The 22,491-nt window shown below is 32.4% G+C and overlaps 3 protein-coding genes across 3 annotated transcripts; all 3 read left to right on the top strand.

Moving 5' to 3' along the window:
- Window positions 1-996: 996 nt before the first annotated feature.
- LOC143539531 (soluble inorganic pyrophosphatase 4-like) lies at window positions 997-4,685 on the top strand. The gene is made up of 9 exons (XM_077032822.1): window positions 997-1,096; window positions 2,137-2,326; window positions 2,438-2,466; window positions 2,510-2,575; window positions 2,663-2,770; window positions 2,886-2,951; window positions 3,269-3,389; window positions 3,594-3,675; window positions 4,643-4,685. The coding sequence occupies exons 2-9, from the start codon at window positions 2,146-2,148 to the stop codon at window positions 4,683-4,685; spliced, it is 696 nt and encodes a 231-aa protein (XP_076888937.1). The 5' UTR covers window positions 997-1,096; window positions 2,137-2,145.
- A 1,635-nt stretch (window positions 4,686-6,320) lies between these two features.
- On the top strand, window positions 6,321-15,898 carry LOC143539500 (uncharacterized). Its single transcript, XM_077032796.1, has 3 exons — window positions 6,321-6,946; window positions 15,095-15,230; window positions 15,563-15,898. The coding sequence occupies exons 1-3, from the start codon at window positions 6,342-6,344 to the stop codon at window positions 15,896-15,898; spliced, it is 1,077 nt and encodes a 358-aa protein (XP_076888911.1). The 5' UTR covers window positions 6,321-6,341.
- A 5,314-nt stretch (window positions 15,899-21,212) lies between these two features.
- Window positions 21,213-22,437, top strand: LOC143539529 (histone H2A-like). The gene is made up of 2 exons (XM_077032821.1): window positions 21,213-21,422; window positions 22,047-22,437. The coding sequence occupies exons 1-2, from the start codon at window positions 21,213-21,215 to the stop codon at window positions 22,287-22,289; spliced, it is 453 nt and encodes a 150-aa protein (XP_076888936.1). The 3' UTR covers window positions 22,290-22,437.
- Window positions 22,438-22,491: the final 54 nt, after the last annotated feature.

Raw genomic sequence — 22,491 nt, 5'->3', positions numbered from 1 at the left:
TATATGATGTATTAATTTTGATTTTTTATACAAACAAAATTTAACCTATGATCGAATTAAGATAAAATGAGTGTTTTAGAAACCAGTCTGATTGGTATAATAGGAAGCCCCCAAAGTCAACTTTCTAATTACAGGAAAATAAATTGAAAAATAAAAACCAGACGGTTATTCGTAATCCGGAAAAAACCACTCCAAATAACATTAAACATTTTTTAAACTGAGTAGCTGTACACAATAATTCATGCACCGTCTAATGATACGTTTTATGCACAACTTTATAATTGTTGGCCTCTTCTTTGATTTCTCGTTGGAGCAATATGAGACGTGATTCAGTTTTCTTTTAAACCTTAAGGCATCAAGTAACATAAAGATGGTCTAATTAGATGCCAAGTGACACAACCATAGTTTTTTTTATATTACATTCACGATTTTTATTATTATTCATATCCTAACAATAATGATGATTAAAAACAAGATAAGTCTTCCAAACGAGCGTTTCATTCACAACTTAAAAGTTAAAACCCCTTAATCAACGGAAATCTATTAAATATCTTCTTTTTATACCATACATACATACGTCAAACAAGTTGGTCAAACTGTGACGGTATTTTAGTTGGGCCGGTGGTACGGTGGCCCACTGAGGCCCACCAGCGTGACGGTGACACACGCATGAGTCATTCTCATCTCCTAAAACAGGCATCTTTTAATATTCCGTAATTCCATATGGCATTTTCTCCTTTTAACTCGCTAAACCTTTTTATCCAGAGCCCAAACAGCTAATTCCACATCACCCACCGCACCACAACTTGTAACACGCACTTGAATACTTGTACAATGATCTGGAATTCGAAGACATTCGTTATGGAAAGAAAAGGCCCGGCGTTTGCTTTAAATTGAGATTTGAGAAAGCTGAAGAAATATATATAGCGGGAATGCGTGAAGCTTCCGCCACCTACAAAGGTACGTTTATATGAGTTAATGAGTGTATGTATGTGTATCCACTTGTTTTGCTTGAATCTTACGCTTATTGATTTCGTTGTTAAATATCATCATCTGCAGTGCAATTTCTACGCTTCAGGTTCACGGATCACTTCAGGTTTCTGATTTCTACACACACGTTACTTCGTATTATACACGCTTTGAATATATATATATATATATATATCGGTTTATGATGTGAAATGCTAGTGTTTCTGTAGTTTAACTGTGTGTGTAATACAGAGAGATTTATATCACCATTGTTTAGGGGTGCAAACAAGCCAAGGCTCGGCTCGTTTAACTTATACGGAGTTTCGAGCTCTATTTTCAAAGCTCAAGCCCGGCTCGTTTACTATTTATCAATTATTTTTTATATAATTATAATTATTTTTATTTATTTTTTTCTATTATAATTTTATGTATAAAATAATATATATTATTTAGTTATTTTTATTTATTTTTTGATAATATTATATATATTAATTATTAATTAATAATTATTATGTATATATTTAAAAAAAATTATATAAATGACAGGCTTGTTTAGGCTCGCGAGCCGGCTCGAGCTCGATAAGTGAAGCTCGGGCTCGTTTATTAAACGAGCCTATTTTTAAGGCTTGAGCTCGGGCTCGATCGAGCTTTTCAACGAGCCGATCTCGAGTAGCTCGCGAGCAGCTCGGCTTGTTTGCACCCCTACCATTGTTCATGCATTGCAGATGATTTGAGTTTTAAACTTTTGTAGATTATTCATTTTGATATTAGTATTGTTAGGTTTAATGAGATCTGGAACATTCTAATGAATTTTTACTAGTTTCTAGAAGATTTTCAAATGAGTGATTTAACAGCTTATGAAAATGGTGAAAACTTGGCCTATGATTATGCTCACTTAATTCATGAAGTCAAATCAAGTTTGAGCAATTTCATAGATCTTAGTTGCAAACGGTTTCGGAAACATCAGGTTACTGTCATCATGAATGTTTGTCTATATGCTATTTTGTAATTTGTATATCTGTAATATCTGGCAGACGTGCAACTTGATCTACTAGATCAATTAATGGCACCAAAAAGTGTTTTCTTGGTTTTGTTTTGGTTTGTTTTTTAATAATATAGATCTCGTGTTGTTTCTTTATCGAATTCTAAGTAAGGTTGCATGTGCAGGCTGCAACAATGACACCACCAATTGAGACGCTACCAACTGACACATCATCAATTGAGACGCCACCTACTGAGACACCAAAAAAACCTGCTGACTCACATCATCATTCACACCCTCCTCTCAACGAAAGAATACTTTCATCCATAAGGAGAAGGTCAGCTGCTTCTCATCCTTGGCATGATCTTGAGATAGGTATTTCATACTTTTCATTTAATAGTTAATGTTTTAGTCGATACACTAAATAATTCTGTGTAGTAATCTAATAACATTCAAGCATCTGACTTTTATGATGATCCAATGCAGGACCAGGAGCACCAACAATATTCAACTGTGTAAGGATGTGGATTTGTTATAAAATTGGTTTGTTTTTTGCAGGTGATTGAGATTAGCAAGGGGAGCAAGGTAAAGTATGAGCTCAACAAAAAAACAGGGCTTATTAAGGTAACTATGATGATGATTTATTGGAAATTGGTGTAATGAGTTGGATTCTACTGGTTCATGTAATAATCTTAAATGTGCTTTTATCAGGTGGATCGTGTCCTATATTCATCTGTCGTGTACCCTCACAACTATGGCTTTGTACCACGTACTCTTTGTGAGGACAATGACCCACTTGATGTCTTGGTTATCATGCAGGTATGCCATTTTATCTTTTATTATTTTGTTATCACTGCATGGTTTGAAAGTTATGATAATATTAATTGGAAATATTGCTGATTTATTATGGTGTTTGAAAACACTTACATTATAGGAACCAATCCTGCCAAATTGTTTTCTGCGTGCAAAAGCAATTGGTGTCATGCCTATGATTGATCAGGTATCTACTTGGTATAACATCATGTTTACCCAACGGAAAATCGTAATATCATAATATCAGATAGACCCTGTTATGAATTTAGGACATTTATACCCTTCTCTTAACACTTGCATTAGAATATGAGAGTTTGGAGTGTAAGAAGAAAGAGAAGGGTGGTATGATGGTCTTATTAGAACTTGTATTTAATGAAATCAGGATATTTGATATTCGTTTTTTGATTGAGTGAATATGATATTATGCAAGTTTTCAAGGGTATATATGAAATTGCCCTCTTTTGTGTTTATCCGTAAAGCAAACTGACATGGTTGACAAATCAGGGAGAAAAGGATGATAAGATAATTGCAGTGTGTGCTGATGATCCTGAGTATAGACACTTCAATGACATTAAAGAGCTCCCGCCACATCGATTGGCTGAGATCCGCCGCTTTTTTGAAGACTGTATTCTCTTAAACTCGCCTTTTAAATTCTCACAAATAGTATTTTTAGATGCAGTATATGGGCACATTTATGAATGGGTTGATTGGGGTTGTGTTTTATCTTAATTGGGTCAATAAGAAAACCTAGCTAAAAGTGTTAAAAAGTATTTACATGTGATTGATGACAATGTTAATGGACTTCTTGTTTATATTGACAACTACTTAGATAAGAAGAATGAGAACAAGGAGGTTGCAGTCAATGAATTTTTGCCGGCTGCTGAGGCAATTGAGGTGGTCAAACATTCCATGTAAGTGCTTTCATAAAATGCTTCATTTGCTTCAGATTTACCACTTTTTGTACATTATCCACTCACAATAATATCTAATTCTTCTTCTCATGCTATATATATATATAAATGAGAACAAAAATAGTGAACAAATATTTCGTTCAACCCAAAATAAATACCAACACTTTCTTAAAAGGATGTTATTAAACAGATGCAAAACTCTAGCCACTTTTTTTTTTGGCAAATACCAATTTGGAATCACCATTTTTCAATGTTTTCAGGCCGGGCCGGTTTGATCACGCCTATTTAAACTGCCTCCATTTGAACCGGCCGGTTATCAGTGAACCGGACTCTGATCAGATTTTAATTTTTTTTCCAGAATCTGATTTACGGTCTTACTGATGCATTTACTACTTCAGGCTCCATAGTTTGTTTTTTAAGGCTTCATATATTGTTTTAAGTTAATTAATAATATACATACACACACACAGTGTGTGTGTGTTGTGTGTGTAGGCTTAGGATCAAATACAAATACGATTGTTGGTGCAGATCGTATGAAGCGAAATAAAAATTCACACGCTAGCATTTTTGTAAATGAGTAATTACTCTTAAGAGTAATTTTTGTAAAATTACACTCTTAAGTAGTTATTACTACCTTTTTAAAAATAGCAAAATAACTATTGCGCTACTCTTAAATAATAATTATTTTGCTACTTAAATAGTGTAGCATGATAATTAACTTTGGTGCTTGGCATGTTAAGCCCACTTCGCACGCTACAATCCATTTGATCACACCCATCATTAATCACCTTAGCTCTGTTTTGGACACGCCATAGCTCCTTGCGAGGCTCTCATCACAGAGAATGCAAACCTATAATTTTTTAATTACACATCTCATGTGCAAAAATAATTATTTGTGTTTTGTAAATCATATTTATCTACTAATTTTCCTAACAGTTTGAGTTTGACTATGCCATGTGTCTTGCAGGGACCTGTATGCGGACTACATTGTGGAGAGTTTAAGGAGATAGAGAGAAGATGCTCGGTCCATATATAACTGAAGATGCTTTCATATAATTTTTGCAAATTCTATATTTTAATCAATCCTGCACATACTCATGTGCAGTGTAATCTTATGGTTGCTATATGATGATGACAACGACGAAGACGACAACGAACACTAGTTTGATTGTTACGTATATTCTATTTTTTTCCATTTGATATGTTGGGAATGTGGAAGGAAAGAACTATTATGCATTTTGAAATTTGATTGTACCTTTTCTGGTCTTCTATAGTGAAATTTTATTTGATGAAAACTATTATTTTTTAGAAATGTTCAACTGTGCTATTGGAAAGTCAGTAGATAGCTATTGCCTATGTACAGTAGGGATGCTCACAAGCCTAGTGCCCCTAGTCGATTCAACTCAAGCTAGAGCTCGTAACTAGACTCCGCTCGTCATCTCTATGCTGAGTTGAAATCTGATCTTGAACTCAACTCGTTTATAAGCCAGCTTGTGGTTTGACCAAGTGACCAACCTTGAGTAAAAGTATCAGAGAAAGCTGATTGGCATTTGGTGTATCAGCAAACCCCTGCTGCCTGGGTTTCGTCACATTTTTTCCATTCCACGCTACCACAACGGAGATTAGCAAACCCTTCACGCAATAGTTACCATTTTACAACGACAAGTTGTCAATTTGTCATTGTTTAGGTGACCTAACCAGACCAAAACCGAAAATTAGGGCGTCGAATTAAGAGGCATTTGAACACCAATTAAACTAATACCAGTCGAAATAAATATGAATCAACTACCTCCTCCACTCCAACCGGCTTCTGTCCCACGAACCACCGTTTTTTCTCTCTCATCTCCCTCTCACAAGATTTGCCTTCTACTCACACATATAGTTCGCAGCCATTAAGAGTAAGACTACTCTCATTCACAACTAATCCAACCAAATTACTCATTAAAAAACTAAATTCTCTCTTGTAAACATACACAACCAATCCAACCCAACTTTTTCACTCTCGTTAGCAAACCAACCAAACTATTTTTTTATTAAATAAATTAATTATCAGTTTTTATTCTATTCAAAACTAATAGAAATACTATAAATATAAATATTTAAAATAGAGAAGTATGTTGATAATATTATACATTATTAAGAAAAAAAACTAAAAATTTAATAATTTTAATATTCTTTTTAATCAGATAATGCTCCGCTTTTCATTTGATAATTTTATATTAAAAATATATAATACCAAACAAATTAAAAGTTCACAAGTGGCAATATATTTAATTTAGTTACCGAAAGTTTCGAGGGTCATTCTACTTTTAAAACAATCGACTTGATCAACCCATTTAACTAATTTTCTGTTTTTCCTTGTATAAAATCTTAGCTGACCGACCGACCGACCGACTCACTCACACACCCCAATAGAAATCTGCCATCTTTTTCGCCTTCTCCCTTTATTTTCCACGTCCACCATTAACTAGTCGTAAATAGTCTAGAACCTTAACCAACTGTATGCCTTACTAAAACACAATGTATCAAGAATTCCAGGGACCATAGTGACAAATTGATTTTCAAAGATTTTATTTCATCATAAACCTGATAAACCCTCTTCCTCCCTCATTTCAAAAACCCTAAATTCACTCAACCCACACACACCCATAAAAATCAATCAAAACATGAACCCATCAAATTTCGATAACCTTCTTCTCCAAACCCTAATCGGCCGCCTGCAAATCCGCCCACCAAACCCTCTTCAACCACAGCTCTCACCCCTCTTCAATCAAACCCTAGAAGACCTTCTACTAGACACCATCAACACCATCTCCGACGCCGAAGACGACCCAGACGATGACGAAAACATCATCAGCAACAAAACCCAGCTGGCCAAAGAGGAATCCAAGCTCGAGAGGGAGATTATTAAATTAATTTTGGCCGGAAACACGGAGGAAACCCTGAAACCCAATTCGGGTCAGGCGGTGTCGATCGGGGAGCACCATATTTGTGTTGGGTATCATATGGAGCCCGGGTCGGAGTACCGGGTGTGGGAGTGGCATGGGCATGTTATGTTGTTTGATGAGGAGAATGGGTATAACCCGGAGTATATTTATGGGAATTATTTTGAGAGGTTGAGGGGTAAGGTTAAGACTGAGGAAGTCGCGAAAGATGATGATGGTAAGGAAGATAAGAATGTGAATTCGGGATTGAAGGAGTTGATTGGGTCGAGTGACGAGTCGGGTACGGGTCGGATACTTCATCGTAATATGAATGCCGGGTCATCAAGGTTTGATCTTGGAACCTTAATATGCAAGTTGTTTTGTTTGTGTTTATGTTGCTAATAAAATAGATGATACAAAGTTATATACAAGTAATTTGAGCAGAAGATACCGATTTATATCACTGTTTCAATAGTAGTTATCATAGTTATTAAAAGCCCTCGCTTCTTGCCCCTAGGCCCATTTTTCAGCCAAGGCTCAATACATGCGCTTCTAGTTCCTAGGTGAGCGCTTCGGCATTGTCTATGCCAAGAACATGAGAACATAAAAGCCGAGCAAAAGAAACGCAAGGGGTGCTATTGAAGCTTAGATCTAGGAGAAGTCAAAGGCTATACGTTTTGTTATTCAACTTTTGGAAATCTCGACTATTTTAGAACTTTTGGTACCAATTAGATGATATTAAATGTTATATAATAGATTTTGTTTATTTATTTATTTATTTTTTGAAAAATGGTATTATTTATCATATAGATAATATATTTTTAATTTTTTATTTAAGTGCGCTTATTTTTCCTCAGGCCCTCACTTTTTTTGCGCCTTGCACCTAGCCCCAGGCGAGGCTTATACGCCTTGAGTGCGCCTATCGCATTTGATAACTATGGTAGTTATCCATATTGGCTTAAAAGATGTTTTTAGGATTTTATGAATTTTGTGCTCAAATGTGTGTTTGGGGTTTTCTTTATCATGATTAACCGGATTATTCGGGATGTTGTAACTACCTCTGGTTTTTTGGGTTCTTTTTCTTGGAGTAGATACTCTTATAGTTCTATATGTTTATTCTAAGGATGCATACATATTAAGTTTTTCAATTTATATGAAGGTTTGTTGTAGTGCTGTTTATAGCATACACGTGAGGATTGCTATATGTGATTACCGTATGTTAAACACATTAAATTTTAAGAGTCGTACACAAGTTGCAGCGTATGCCAAGAAAACAAATAGGGGTCTTGATTGTGATGCAATTTTTTTAACTTTTTTTGTCAGAAGAATAATACATTGTTTTCACGTTGTTACGCTTGTAGTCTAATGAGTTACAAGAACCACGCGTGTATATTAGGTAGAAATCTTGACTACAATAATTCATGTTGTTTTAGTGTTTTTTTATGTTTTCTTGTAACTCTATGCTTGGACGTTGTAATACCATTTATGTTAGAAAAAGAAAACGAGTATTGAGCTAAGTGCTACATTAAATTTTACCGTGTTGCCTTTGTAGTAGTATATTCATCGTATTTCTCGATCACAAGTATCTGGTGGTCCATTCCATAGAAATTGCAATATTTTAACCATAACATAGTTCAAGTAATATATTTTGACGATTTGTCAATTATGTGAAATACCACAAAAGGAGTGATTGCAATTTTTATGGGAGTTTTCGTCTCTTTTTTGCTAGAAAAGTTTCCACCAACTTATGCCATTTGGTTATTTGTATGTTCATTAATTCAGTGTAATAACCAACATACGCGGTTTAGATGTATAAGATTCATTAGAATTGTATTAAAATCGCTTGAAGATATCGTCGTCCGTGGCTACTTGTAGCCATATTCTTATTTATGGAAAAGCTAATGTTATTTATCTGCAGTGGTTAATTTAATCCTAACTTTTTGTACCTTTGGCAGAGCCTAGACAAGCCTGTCCGTATCAGAAACGCAACAAGGAGCGCCTTTCTTCTATAGTTGTTTGCTGGTCTAGGTGGAGACCATCAGGTTTAGTGCAAAAATCAAAGATTTTGATACTTTTTAAAGCAGATGATATTATGTTCTTATGTTCATAAGCTAGTTTTGAAGCATTATATATGCTCAAAAGAATGATCTTTTCACCAATGTTTGAATGGAAGCTTTGTTAATCTACCATGGAACATTTGTTTAATCTTTTTGTATTTTGCGAAAATGGCCGTTTGTATGTGACTTGCTTTTGAGTAGGCTCTTGTTCTTACATCAAACTCGAGCAATCGTTAGATTATTGCTCGGTCCTTCTTTGGAAAATGGTGTTGGATCCGTTTTCGGTATTGAGTTATCGACTACTACAATAAAGAACCGGACCGCGTATGCTTGTCCCTATAATTATGAACCGTATAATATAAGAAAAAGCTTATGATTTTATCAAATTTGCACTACAAGAATTCAAACTTGGAGCATCATTTCACGGTAAGTTTTACATTATTTGATTTGTATCCTCCTTCCGATTAAAAACCCTAAAACATTAGTTTGAAATTCAAAAAAAATTAACGGAGTTGGTTTTTTAGCGAAGGTCCAATTAAAACAATTAGTCTGAAAGGTCGGATTGGTAGCAGCTATTTTCTGAGGTGATATTATTATCGGCTAATTACAAAAAGGTGAGATTATTAAAATCCAATTTGTCAGAAAATATGACGAATATGTAAGAGATTTATAAAATGACTTAATTTAATGGATAAATGTGTTTTTAGTTTAATTATATGAATGAAGATAAAGATTCCAATGTGAATGATCCAACCTAGGGATGAGCTCGGTACCATACCGGTACTGGTACCGAAAATACCGATCTCGAAAATTGTCAAATCTTGGTACCGGTACCGGCACCGAAATATTCGGTTCGGTACCGGTATTAAAGGTAAAAATTCGAGAAATACTGGTACCGAAACTCAAAACTTTGGTACCGATTTCGGTACCGGTACCCGTTCAGTACCGGTACCAAGTACCAAATGCTCATCCCTAATCCAACCCATGTTTTAGAAAGTAAGGCCCAAGGTTTCCATATTTTATCGGTTTGCATCTTTTTAATTAAATCAGTTAGATTTTTTTAATTAAGTAGCAGGGTATTTCAATCAATTTACTATTTAGAGACTCAAATAGTTTTTTTTTAAACGGCTAAATATTTGTGTACTGTGGGATTTGAACCCATGACCTACTAGTATAATATGAATTGTTAAATATTATTAGTATTATATATTAAGAGGCAAGTTATTCTACAAAGACACTGACAAAAATAAAAAGGATGAGAATGATTTGTAGCAAAAAAAAACCCTCGAAAAGATAATGAAAAATTAATAAAAAATCATAACTAAAATTTTAATATAAAAAGAAAAAATGTAAAAACACAAAAATGTTTCCACAGTCTTCCACGTTCTAAAAAAAACTTGAAAAGGACACAATGTTAAGTAAAAAAAATCATTGTATTTTGTATTTATTTTTGCAATTGATTACGTCTTTTTTCTTGACATTGTGTATTTTTTTTCTTGATATTGTGTTATATTACTCAACATTTTGTCATATTTTGTTAGGTATTGTGTTATATTTTGCGATTCGTTGTTTTTTTTTTATTTATCATTATGTTGTTTGGTCATTTTCGATATTGTGTCCCTTTTTTTCGGCATTGTGTCTTTTCGCTTTTTTTTTTGAAACGGGAATGACAAGGGAACATTTTGGTTTTTTAATTTTTTTTGTTTTTTATTTTTATATTGACTTATGATATTTTTATTGTTATTTTTGAAACATTTTTTGAGGGATTTTTTGTATGATCACAAATCCTTCTCGCACTTTCTCTTCTTTTGTGGTTCAAGCAACATCAATTTCTATATCCGGGCAATTAATTTTCAAATATTGTGAGAGTTGAGGTAGGAAATGGCCGGGTAAGATGGTGGTGTCGTGGTGGTGTATGACGGTGATTATGGTGGTAGCCGACTTTGGGAAGTGATGATGTTGATTGCAGGTGGGTTTCACGTAAAAAAAGATAGGTACGGGTGAGGGGGTTGAATATAAATAATAATGGTAAATTAATAATAGTTATTTATGTATTTATTTATTTAAAGTAAATTACACAAATAAGCCATATACACAAATAAGCCATATTATATTTACTTATAAACATACATAGCCCATCATATGTGAAATGATTAAAACACACTTCTACTTACCTAGAAAATCTAGTTGAATTAGTTAAAATGATGCAAATAGATAAAATACAGACACATTAGACCTTACATTCAAAAAAAATTGAGTTTGATATTCAACTAGTCATTCTGGTTAAATCTCAAGAAAGCAAACCAACATTAATTTTTTAGATATTATATATTAAATATACATTAAATATATATTAGTAATACTTTTTTTTAATGGCCAACGAATCCTTCAAATCGACTATTGGCTAAAATCACCACATCGGGATACACACGCCTTTCAATCATAGGAAAATTCTCACATAAGGCCAATGCCCTTGAACACTTGCCCGAAGGCAAGACAGTGCAATGAGACAAAACTCGTTCAGTTTAAGAATCCAACATTGAATGGCACCCACTTGTTTAGTCTCACATCTTATCTCACACCAACCTACGGCAGAATATGCCAGGCGCGACTAAGATTCTTATCATAGCTCAAAGACACTATTTCAATTAGTGACAATATTTGATCATCTCATTTCAAACCAAAGTACGCAAAGCATTTATTAAAACAAATCAAACATGTATTATTGCATTATCCAAAAGAATACAAACACTTCTCTTCTTTTTTTTTTCATCGTGATAACTTAAGGTCCAAAACTAAATAATATTCAAACTTTTAATCATCCCATAAAGCGACCTTCAATATGCATAAAAATAATATATTTTGTCAACAACACATGTTGCATGAGCAACCACAATTTTGTATAATAATATAGTAATGTAAAAACAAACAATTCTTTTGCGCATGTGATTTACATCAATTAATATGAGCATAAACAAATATTGTATTTTCACTTGACACTATGTCAAATTACTCTGACATCGTATGATCATACTATGAGGACGAGGATAGAGACAAGATACCATACAATCCACAACATTAGCATCATGGCAAATAGCATATAACAACTAATCAAAGCAAAACACATAATGCAATATGTATAATTGTAGTTGCATAAGTTCGAAATATATTCATTAGTTGGTTGCATAAAGCCCCCAAAACAAAACTATAAAAGGGAAGTGATTACTCACCTTTGAGATTATGCGCATGAACGAAAAAGAATGTGAAGTGCGGGAAGTAAGCAAGCCGACCAACTTAAAAAGGTAAAGCCTAAAATTAATATGGGAAAATAATACAAGTCAAAAATAACTAAACCGAACAGAAATTACAAATAATACATGACGCGTAACCTTAAAATTGAAGAAAACATGAGTTAAGCGAGTGTTGGTTCGCGTTTGATCCGAATGTCGGCATGAGACAGAATATGGGTCCAACATGTCCAAAATAACATGACGAAAATAAAACATAAAAGGATAATAAGCTAATTCGGGTCAGTTAATGATGTAATTGAAAAGCCTTAGTTCAGTTCTTAACATAAACCCTAAACGGGTCATTGTAAAATTGACCAGCAAAATCCCTTCATTCATTGAAATTGATGAAAGTGAACAACTTTCATGTTTACTACCTACCCGAAAAACTATTAGAAGATGATGAACACTTGGAACAATTGACTTTAAAAGTCAAACCTTAAAGAACCTTGAATCAAGCACCAAACACGAGAGCGAATGCAATTTGAGGTAGGGTAAAGAATCAACAGAGGTTGAATGTGGTTTATATAGCTTTAATTCGACTTAGGGAACACGAAATTTGGTTAATTTAAAATTTGGGTCAAAACATATTGTGGAATAAAATCGTTTATCAACGAAATTAGAACGATTCTTTAGACATAAGTTAATGTATTAGATTAGAATAGTCGTCTGGGTTAATTTCCTGAAGAGAACTCAAGAATCAATATCTTTTGGAAAGGATATGGGGATCAAACCCGTAGCTAAAATAGCTGTAGTCGATAGACAGAGTCGTCACGCATCTCAACGGGTGAACCCCTTGGTTGTCGCGATCCACGACAGGGCAAGAATGTTCAAGAATCTTGTTCCCTTTGCGTATCGCGACGGGTGTGCTTCCGTTCGTCGCGTAGCGCGACACATGAGGAAAACATAAATTTTTTTTATTACAATTCATACCACAGACTTTGATTAAAAGCGATACTAAGCCAAAATAAGCGAGTTCAAGATCTGCTAGCTTGATTATACATGACATAACAATATAAAATAAGATAAACGTTAAAGACACTCAAAAAATACGCGATTTTATTAATATGGATCATCCGACTAACAACCCCGAGTCAGGTATAAAATAAAAAACACAATAAACAGAAAAAAAACAAATGTTACACATCATCACCCCATGCTGCTGACACTTAATGATGAGGGCAGGAACAGAGCTCGGGTCACGTGGAACACCATGTATATCACTTACCACTTGACCGCCAGCTTATTGACTGTATTAATAATACCAATGAGTTAGTTAATTTTTTTATTTTTTTACATAAGCATTTACGCACTTGGTAATATCATAATATTTTGTTTATATATTACCACTGACGTGCTTGGTAAAATTTTTAATATTTTTACTAATACTGGTGACATAAGAAAATAAATATTTAATCAGCACAATAAACATTAAACGGCAATATAAATTATATTTTTATTAAATAGTCGATTAAATGCATATGCACGGCTATAAATACGATGAAAAGTAGCCATTGATTAATCATATGCACATTTAATCCTTTACATGCGAGATAAGCATTTGCAAGTCTGCAATACAAGACAATACGACGTGCAAGTAAGTTTGTGAATCGTTTATGCTTATTACCGCATGTTTTGTTTTGTTGCATTGGAATTCTTTGAATTCTTTTGTTAACCAGGTCCTTTTCGTTTAAAGAAATGTTTATTTAGTGTTAGATTGAAATTTATGCCCATATTTTAGTGAATTTATTTTCGAAAATTATGTTTTGCAATGCAAAATGAGTGAAGGTTATGAGTGATTTACAATTTTATTTTCAATTAATCAATTTATAAAATACTTATGATCTATTGGTCTAGTAGTGCGTGTGTTTCCCTTTATAAATATGAGATTTGGGGTTCAAATCTCTGTAAGTGCAAGGTAGACATGAAATTATTACATCATATTTATATAATATAAATAAGAAGTTTGGCGACGCATGTAGTGATTGGTCCATTTGGCGGTCTTTGATTGGTTCAAGAAATTTATTTTGCTTTTTTATGCTTTGTTTTGATTTTGATGAATTTAAAGGTTATTCGCGTCGACTTATCATCGCAACGTCCGGGGCTGACAACTGCTTTTTTACCAACAATTGGGTTTTACCGGCCTTTTAGTTTTAGTTCCAGTACCGTAAAGAATGTAATCGAGACAGACCGAGTTTGAGTCGACTCAAAATACCGAAACGTCCGGGACCAATAATACTCGGGTTTTACTGACCGAATAAACGTTGTTTTAAATATTTTTATATTTTATTTTATTATAAAAAACAACCAATTTATAAAATTTACGAAATATGGAACTTTAAATGAACATTTTATGTTAGTTATTTAATATTTAATTTATAATTAATAGTTATGTATGCATTTATAGGGTTTCATTTATAATATTGGAGTTAATATATATATATATATATATATATATATATATATATATTGTTCATTGTTAATACCCTTTATATTAATTGAAAAACCAAACTTCATCTATTCTAAATGCATTACTAATTATTCATTGAATTGTTATTATTATTTTATTAATATATCATATTATGGGTGTTTAGAAAAACCGAAAATCGAATACAAATTCAAAATTCGATTTTGGATTTGGTTATAACCAAAAACCGAATTCTAAGTTTGATTCGCGGATCAATTTGTGGATATGACTTTTTTTAATGTGATTTGCTCAATTTTTTCGGTTTAACCGAATTAATCGATTAAAACATAGTTTGTATTAGTTATTTTGTATATGACTCAATGTCTAATATATAGTCAATAGATCATATTCATATCCATACTTTGATTTTTCATTTTAGATGTTTTAGGATGGTTAATTACTATTGACTGGTTGCGTGTTAAAGACTGTTCAATTGTTCGTTGGTTTGGATGTTTTAGGATGCGTATGTTGGGTTTGTTTGAATATTTTGATGTCATACGAAACCCAAACGATTGTCCGAATCAGGAACACAAACAGGAAATTTGTTGTTTTGGATAAACCCAAAATCTTTTGTGACAATTTGTTCGTTGCAACAGTCTTTATTTACTTGTCATAATTGTATTTTTTTTTCATCGCCTCACTATATTTATTTAACAATTTTATGGCTGGAAAAATGATATATAGAGAAATGGGAAAATCTGATGGTCATTCACTACCTTCCAATGGAGATGACATGTGTGATTTAAGTTTGAATCTTGCCGGAAGCAATCAAGTGGCTCTAGAAAAGAAAGATTTAGCCAAAAAGGGCAAGCTCCCCAAGGTACATATTTTAATAATAAGCTTCCATACAGGGCCGACTCAACTTTTTTAAGTACATAAATGCAGATTTTTAAATTACGGTCATTTTTGTTTAAAAAAGAATACATATTATTTTTTGTTAGCATACAACAATATGATAATTGATAACACGTACTTTTTATACAATTTCTAAAAGACATGCAGTGATATTTTAGAATTGCATTGACTTTTATCTAAAAGAAAACTTTTAATTATTCTCTTTGATTGTCAAAATCTGAAAATTAAATGAAACCAGACACATTTTTGAGGGTCAAGACTTGACTCTTAATCTCTTATACTCTTATTCTATTGTAGATTGCAGAGGTCACCGGGACCGTGTACAGGAGCACTTGTCGTATCAAACTTGAACCAGGTTTCAAGAAGCCCTCTTCAAGCCATGAGCCGGCTTCAAGATTGTCTCTTGGTGGTAGCAAGACGAAGATTGAAAGAGGCAGGTCATCGGGGTTACGCTTTAGAAGGGGACCTGCAGCCCGTGGTTTTGCTCCTGAGTCTTCAAGTGGTCATGATGGTTCAGTTTTGATTGCGATGGGTTGTCGCAACTGCTACATGCATGTGATGGTGTGTGATGCGGACCTTAGGTGTCCTAAGTGTCGCAGAGGAGATGGTTTGCACGATATATACCGTGATTGAGACAGCTGAGAATTAAGAAAGCCAGGATTAGTTTTCTCCTTTTCGTGTTTTAATGTGTTTTTTTAAGGTTGTTTTCTGATGGGTAGACTTATCAAAATCTTCATTGGGATAAGTTGTTGTTTCTTGGCTGAACTAGTGTTGTTTTCTGTTTAATGATGGTGTTGTTTCTTCATTTCATATGAAGTATTATGAATGGTGGTTCCTTGTTGGAATAAGTTGCTGTTACTTGAGTCTTGACTGAAATGGTTTTTATTTAATTTTATTTTTATGATATTGATTGAACCAATGTTGTTTCAGTTGAATGATGGTGTTGTTTCTTATTTTCACATGAAGTATTATGAATGGTGGTTCCTTGTTGGAATAAGTTGCTATTACTTGAGTCTTGACTGAACTGGTTTTTATTTTATTTTATTTTTATGATATTAATTGAACTAGTGTTGTTTCTAGTTGAATTATGGTGTTGTTTCTTCTTTTCACATGAAGTATTATAAATGGTGGTTGGTAGCCATGAACCGTTGCAGGTAAGGAGTGGCACACCGGCCAAATCCGTGTACCTAGGGACCAACCATGGCACAAGGCGAAAGCTACACGCATTCAAGACGCAAACTCGAGCCTTGGACCTATACACAATGCGCTTAAAAGGTGATGGCTTTTTAGCAATGCGCACGTATAAACAAACCGGTATTTGGGGTTTTAAACTTATTTTAGGCTACTTCAGGGCTAGTTTATGCTGTTTTGGATTAGTTTCGGTCCATATTTTGATGTTTAAGACCAGTTTTGGTTGTTTGGACCAGAATATTCAGATCTGACTAAAATGTCACAAGAATGTCGTCGGAGCGGGTCATCAAACATGGTTGAAGATGTACTATGTGCGATAAGTTGTGGTCCAATGATGTAACTTCTATCGATGTGCCACGAACGAGGCTTCTCCTACAAATGTAAACAACAATTTAAAAATAATAAGTAGGGATACATAACAATCAAACATGTCACAGCCTTGCTTGAAGTATGAAGTATGTTTGGCAACAAAAACGCAACCAAAACTAAGAGGGACGGGTGTTGAAAAGGAATTGTATAGAATTCCTTTAATTTTTCGGGCCCGAGCTAGTAAAAAAGTAGGTCCCTTAATATAAACTCAATAATTCATATATAATTTAAATAATTGTGGTAACACTAAACAAAATAACGCGTACTATAGCAAAATGATTTAATTTAAATACTTAAATGAATTGTGAACCTCATCGCATTTTTAAAGCAAAGCTCTCAATCAACTCCTTGTAATCCATACTCTCTAATATATCATTCTCAATAGCAATAATGATTTAAATGGCTAATGGTAATGGTAAAATTATGATTTAGATGGGCTAACAATTCAGGTCAATTACATAATAAAATATGATACAGTAAACAATAAAAAGAAATCACGAAACGCAATCAACAATAGAAAATAAGTAAATTTGTTGGGCAATTTAGTAAGCGTTTGCGTTTGGGGCTAAAAATGGGGCCTATTTTTTTCCCCTTTATGTTTGCATTTTATTAAAAAAAGCAGCTACAAAACCGACATGTGGAAGACTCGAACTTGCAAGAAAAGAGGGCTCTTTGAAACAAATACGAAAAGATTTTCCATTCCACTATTTGCATTAAATTGAAATAATTCTCTAAAGCAATATGATATATATATATATTCCTATGCGTTTCGGGCCCTAAATATAGAGTGGGCCGCAGACTGTAGCCCACCTCGTCCCTCCTTTGGTTCGGGCTTGAGCTTTATAAATATAATGACGCATGATAATATTATTATTGTTATGATCAATTATAATGAAAAAAAGTGACAATAAACACAAAAGAAGAAAAAAAATACAGAGTGTGATTTAATATTTTAAAGTGCGGCCACAAAATGAAAAAAAAATGTTAGAGAGAGTTAGTATGCCAAATAAAATTATCAAATGCATGACAAGTGAGGGAGAATGGTAAGTTTCATCTAACCCTTAAATTAAGATCACTAAAATACAAGGTGTTTATATATATATATAATATATATATTTATTTACCTATTATAATAAAAGAAAATAACTATGGACACTTGCCATTAATATTCATTGTTAGCCTAATTTTTTCGCTAACACAATTATTTTATTTTTAATGAAAACATATTTATGTCAGTGTAATCAAATCATATCAATCAATCATTTAATCAAATAATTAATTACATAAATTATATGGATTAAAAATTTGTAAGTATTTATGTCAATATAATCAAAATATTTATATATCTTCAATGAAATTAGATCTACCATTTTTCTCAAATCAATTTATATACACTTTTGAATGTAGTAACTGAATGTAGTAAAATTTAATAAACGATATTTATATGTCTAAGATGATAAAAATAATAAGAAATTATGAATCAATAACAAGTTTATTCTCACGTATTTATTCAACCTCCATAAGTCACTGGAGTTTTCATCAATCTTTTTTTAAACTGTAATACAAAAGCTTGTATTATTCATGCTAATTTTATACATCATCTTTTGTTGGAATTCGTTATTCCATTAAAAAAAATAATTATGACTTACAAAATTATCATGTGCATATTTTTCGTGATCATAAAAACTATATGAGAATACATCACATATTCGTATAACTATTCTATTAGAAAAATATAATTTGAACTTATAAACCATTTAATTTGATAGGTTTCTTTTTAAAATTTAATCATTTAATTCATATAACTTAATCAATTTCTTTTAAGTATCCCGCGCATCACACGGGTTCTAAAGCTGGTATTATAATAAAAGAAAATAACTAGCAACACATGTCACTTAAAGATTCATTCATATCCTAAATTTTCCACGCAAATTATTTTTCTATTTTTAATGAAAACATATTTATGTCAGTGCAAATAAAACATATCAATCTATCATTTAATGAAATAACTATATACCTAAATTACAGTGATTAAAAACATGCAATTATTTATATCAATATAATCAAAATATTTATATATTTAATCAAATAAGATCAGCATTTTTTTTAATAAATCAATTTAGATACACTTTTTAGTGTAGAAGATGAATGTGATAAAATTCAATGAATGATATTTATAGGTCTAAGATGATAAAGACAATAAGAAATTATGAATTAGTCGCAATTTTATTCTCATATATTCATCCAACCTTTATGGATTCATGAAGTTTTCATCCATCTCCTTCGAAACTGTAATACAAAAGTTTGTTTTATTCATGCTAATTTTATATACAATGTTCTTTTTTATGTCATTTATAATGAAACATCTTATCCATGGAATTTTCATCCATCTCGTTCGAAATTGTAATATAAAAGAATGTTTTATTCATGTTAATTTTATATATGATGTTCCCTTTTAAGTCATTTGTAATGAAACATGTTATTATCTTTTGTTAGAATATGCTATTCCATAAAAAAATATAATGACAACTTATAAAATCATTAAGGGCTCCTTTTCGAGATTACGAAGAAATTATGTGAGAATTCATGACGTATACGTATGAATATTACATTAGAAAATATGTTTTAAACTTATAAAACCATTTAACTTTATAAAATATAGTTTTTTTTAAATTTAATCATTTAATTTCTATAATTTAATTGTATTTCCTTTAGATATTCATGTATCACAGGGGTTATAAAGCTAGTCTTATAATATGCTAAAACTAGCTTTAGAACCCGCATATTACACGAGATTTGTTAATGTGCAAATTAATACAATTAAAAGTTTGAAATAAAAAAAACTAAATGTTAAACATAAAACATAATTATGTAAAAAATGTATTACAAATATATATTCGAATATATATACTACAAGTACTAAAAAGTGTAGAATTTACAAATTTGAGAAAAGTAAAAAGGACTACTTTGCAACTTTTTGAAGAAAATTGTCATAAGAATGAAAGTAAGTATATTTTTTGTATATGCAACTAGTCTCTCAAAAGAAACCTTCCGTTAAATAAAATAAACTACCAAAAGAACTAATTATTCTAACCACACAATGCATTTTCTCTGGCATTGGCCAAGCATACATTTTTTTGTTGTGTATTGTTAATAAAATAAGATGTAACATAAAACAAACATAAAGTTCAATATTAAAGCAATATATGATTGCATTAAGTTGACTTACAAGATGCGGCAAGTCTATATGTTTTAAATTTGTAATTAATTACACTTCAATCTTATCAGTGACAGTACCCCAATCGCCACGTCCAACACCTTCACGTTTTTACCCATTGTTGCAAAAAATAAGTCATAATTAAAAACATATGACAATTTATTATTATTATTATTAATCAATTTAGTAAAAAGTTACAAATAAAAGAGCTCACCCGCGGCCAATGCCACTATGGCGCTAAAGTTTTAAAAGTTTGAAAACAAAAGAAGTTGATTATGAGTCAATTGAAAGATTGATTTTCGTTAGAATGTTTGATATGTGGTTACATAATAAATCAAAAGAAGAGACTTGAATAGAAAAAATTACAATAATGAAGGTGTGATACACTTAATCTAGAAGACATTGATTAATTGCAATAGTAATATTCTCAATTTAAATCATATATTGATATATATATAAGGCGGATTAGAGAATAGTATGTAAAAACTGTTCGGATTTTGTAATATGAAATAAATATTAGGTTAATTAGCTATTAATGTCACAAATCCATTAAATTCATTTTTTTTCTTTTGTGATTTAAATCCGTTTTTTTACATATGAAAATGTTTTTCAAATTAGAAAATATACATGTATACATATTTTTGTTGTTACGTTACAAAATAGATATTTAGAAAAATTAATATATTAAAGAAAATGATTTAATTTTTAAATAGACATGTAATCTAAGAAATCATATATTATTATTATTATTATTGGTACATTCGTTTTATATTATTATATATATTATAAATTAAAATTAAAATTAACTAATATTTCAATTCAAATTTTAGTTTTATATTTTCTTATGTAAATTGCAATAAACATTATCAGTAACTTGACCCAAACCACAATGACCAAAATTCAATTACTCCACAACAAAACCACCCCCTCCACATGTCATGATCCAAATGGCTCACACCCACTCACCGGAATCACCAAACACCACCCTTGATTAAACCCAATCCAACGGCGCAAAACATCCACAACGAAAAACCACAAGGACGAGCAAAAGAAAGAAAACCGTATAAATGAGCCCTCATTCCTTTCCTATCATCACGCTGATCTCTTTCTATCCTCTCACATCTAACAAATAGTCGCCGGAAAACCGTATAATTTCTTCCACAAGTCGCCATGGAAGCCGGAGGAAAGTTGAAAAAAGGTGCTGCCGGAAGGAAAGCAGGCGGTCCGAAGAAGAAGCCGGTCACACGCTCCGTCAAGGCCGGTCTTCAGTTTCCCGTCGGTAGGATCGGCCGGTACCTGAAAGTAGGCCGCTACGCTAAGCGTGTTGGTACTGGTGCTCCGGTTTATCTCGCTGCTGTGCTTGAATACCTTGCTGCTGAGGTGATTTTAATTTTAATTTTAATTTTAGGAATTAGGTTTTTGACGCTGTGGTTAATAGTTTGATTAATTATGTGTTTATTTGTTGATTTGTTTAGAAATGTAGTAATTGATTGTTTAGTTTTAGTTTCATTGATGTTTTGAATCTGAAATTAGGTTAATAATTGGAATTGTGATTAATTGAGTTTAGTGATTGATCCTTTGTAATTAGGCTAAACTGTTTCTAATATATAACAACACTTTTGTTTTGAATCAATTGGATGATTGTTTGCTTCTAATTGATGAAGATGATGCTGAATTTGGGGCTAAATTTAGGTTAACAAGTGAAATCATGATTAAACGGATTTAGTAAGCGGTCGTTTGTAGGTTGAATAGGTTCTGATATGTAATGGAAATTAATATTATGAATCAATTGGATGATTTTGTGTTTCTAATTGATGAAGATGATGCTGAATTTGGGGTTTAATCTAGGTTAACAAGTGAAATCATGACCAAATGAGTTTAGTAACAGGTCATATGTAATGAAAAGTATGTTATGAATCAATTGGATGATTGTGTGCTTTGAATTTATGAAGATGATGTTGAAATTGGGGATAATTTGTGTGTGATTTTGGAAATGGGGATTAGGTTTTGGAATTGGCTGGAAATGCTGCTAGGGACAACAAGAAGAACAGAATCAACCCGAGGCATGTGTTGTTGGCTGTGAGAAATGATGATGAACTTGGAAAGCTTCTTGCTGGTGTGACCATTGCTCATGGTGGTGTTCTCCCGAACATCAATCCGGTTCTCTTGCCCAAGAAGGCTCATGACAAGGCTGCAAAGGAACCCAAGTCGCCATCGAAGTCGACCAAGTCCCCGAAGAAAGCTTAGTTTGTTGTTGGATGCTAATCTACATTGCTATGGCGATGTTGGGTAAATGAATGTTATGGTGTTTTTTGGGATGATTTAGAGGGTTGTAATATGTTACGTTTATGTTAGGATCTAGGTGTGAAGAATTAGAAGAAGAATATCTCTTTTTCTATATGAATGAAAATTGTTAAGCTTCTGAATCTATGAAGTCTTTTGAACATGT

This window comes from Bidens hawaiensis, unplaced genomic scaffold (assembly GCF_021521415.1).
Source record: "Bidens hawaiensis isolate Kalapana, Puna unplaced genomic scaffold, B.hawaiensis_p1.1 tig00011901_1, whole genome shotgun sequence".
NCBI lineage: Eukaryota > Viridiplantae > Streptophyta > Magnoliopsida > Asterales > Asteraceae > Bidens > Bidens hawaiensis.
This window is presented reverse-complemented; position numbering and strand designations above follow the sequence as displayed.

What these genes read in the sequence shown, in the direction of transcription:
- LOC143539531 (XM_077032822.1), top strand. Translation starts at nt 2,146, where the DNA reads ATGACACCACCAATTGAGACGCTACCAACTGACACATCATCAATTGAG. An exon ending in TTGGCATGATCTTGAGATAG is followed by an intron (nt 2,327 to 2,437) that starts GTATTTCATACT and finishes GATCCAATGCAG; the next exon opens with GACCAGGAGCACCAACAATA. An exon ending in GAGGTGGTCAAACATTCCAT is followed by an intron (nt 3,676 to 4,642) that starts GTAAGTGCTTTC and finishes TGTGTCTTGCAG; the next exon opens with GGACCTGTATGCGGACTACA.
- LOC143539500 (XM_077032796.1), top strand. Translation starts at nt 6,342, where the DNA reads ATGAACCCATCAAATTTCGATAACCTTCTTCTCCAAACCCTAATCGGC. An exon ending in ATGAATGCCGGGTCATCAAG is followed by an intron (nt 6,947 to 15,094) that starts GTTTGATCTTGG and finishes AATGATATATAG; the next exon opens with AGAAATGGGAAAATCTGATG. An exon ending in AAAAGGGCAAGCTCCCCAAG is followed by an intron (nt 15,231 to 15,562) that starts GTACATATTTTA and finishes ATTCTATTGTAG; the next exon opens with ATTGCAGAGGTCACCGGGAC.
- LOC143539529 (XM_077032821.1), top strand. Translation starts at nt 21,213, where the DNA reads ATGGAAGCCGGAGGAAAGTTGAAAAAAGGTGCTGCCGGAAGGAAAGCA. An exon ending in TTGAATACCTTGCTGCTGAG is followed by an intron (nt 21,423 to 22,046) that starts GTGATTTTAATT and finishes AATGGGGATTAG; the next exon opens with GTTTTGGAATTGGCTGGAAA.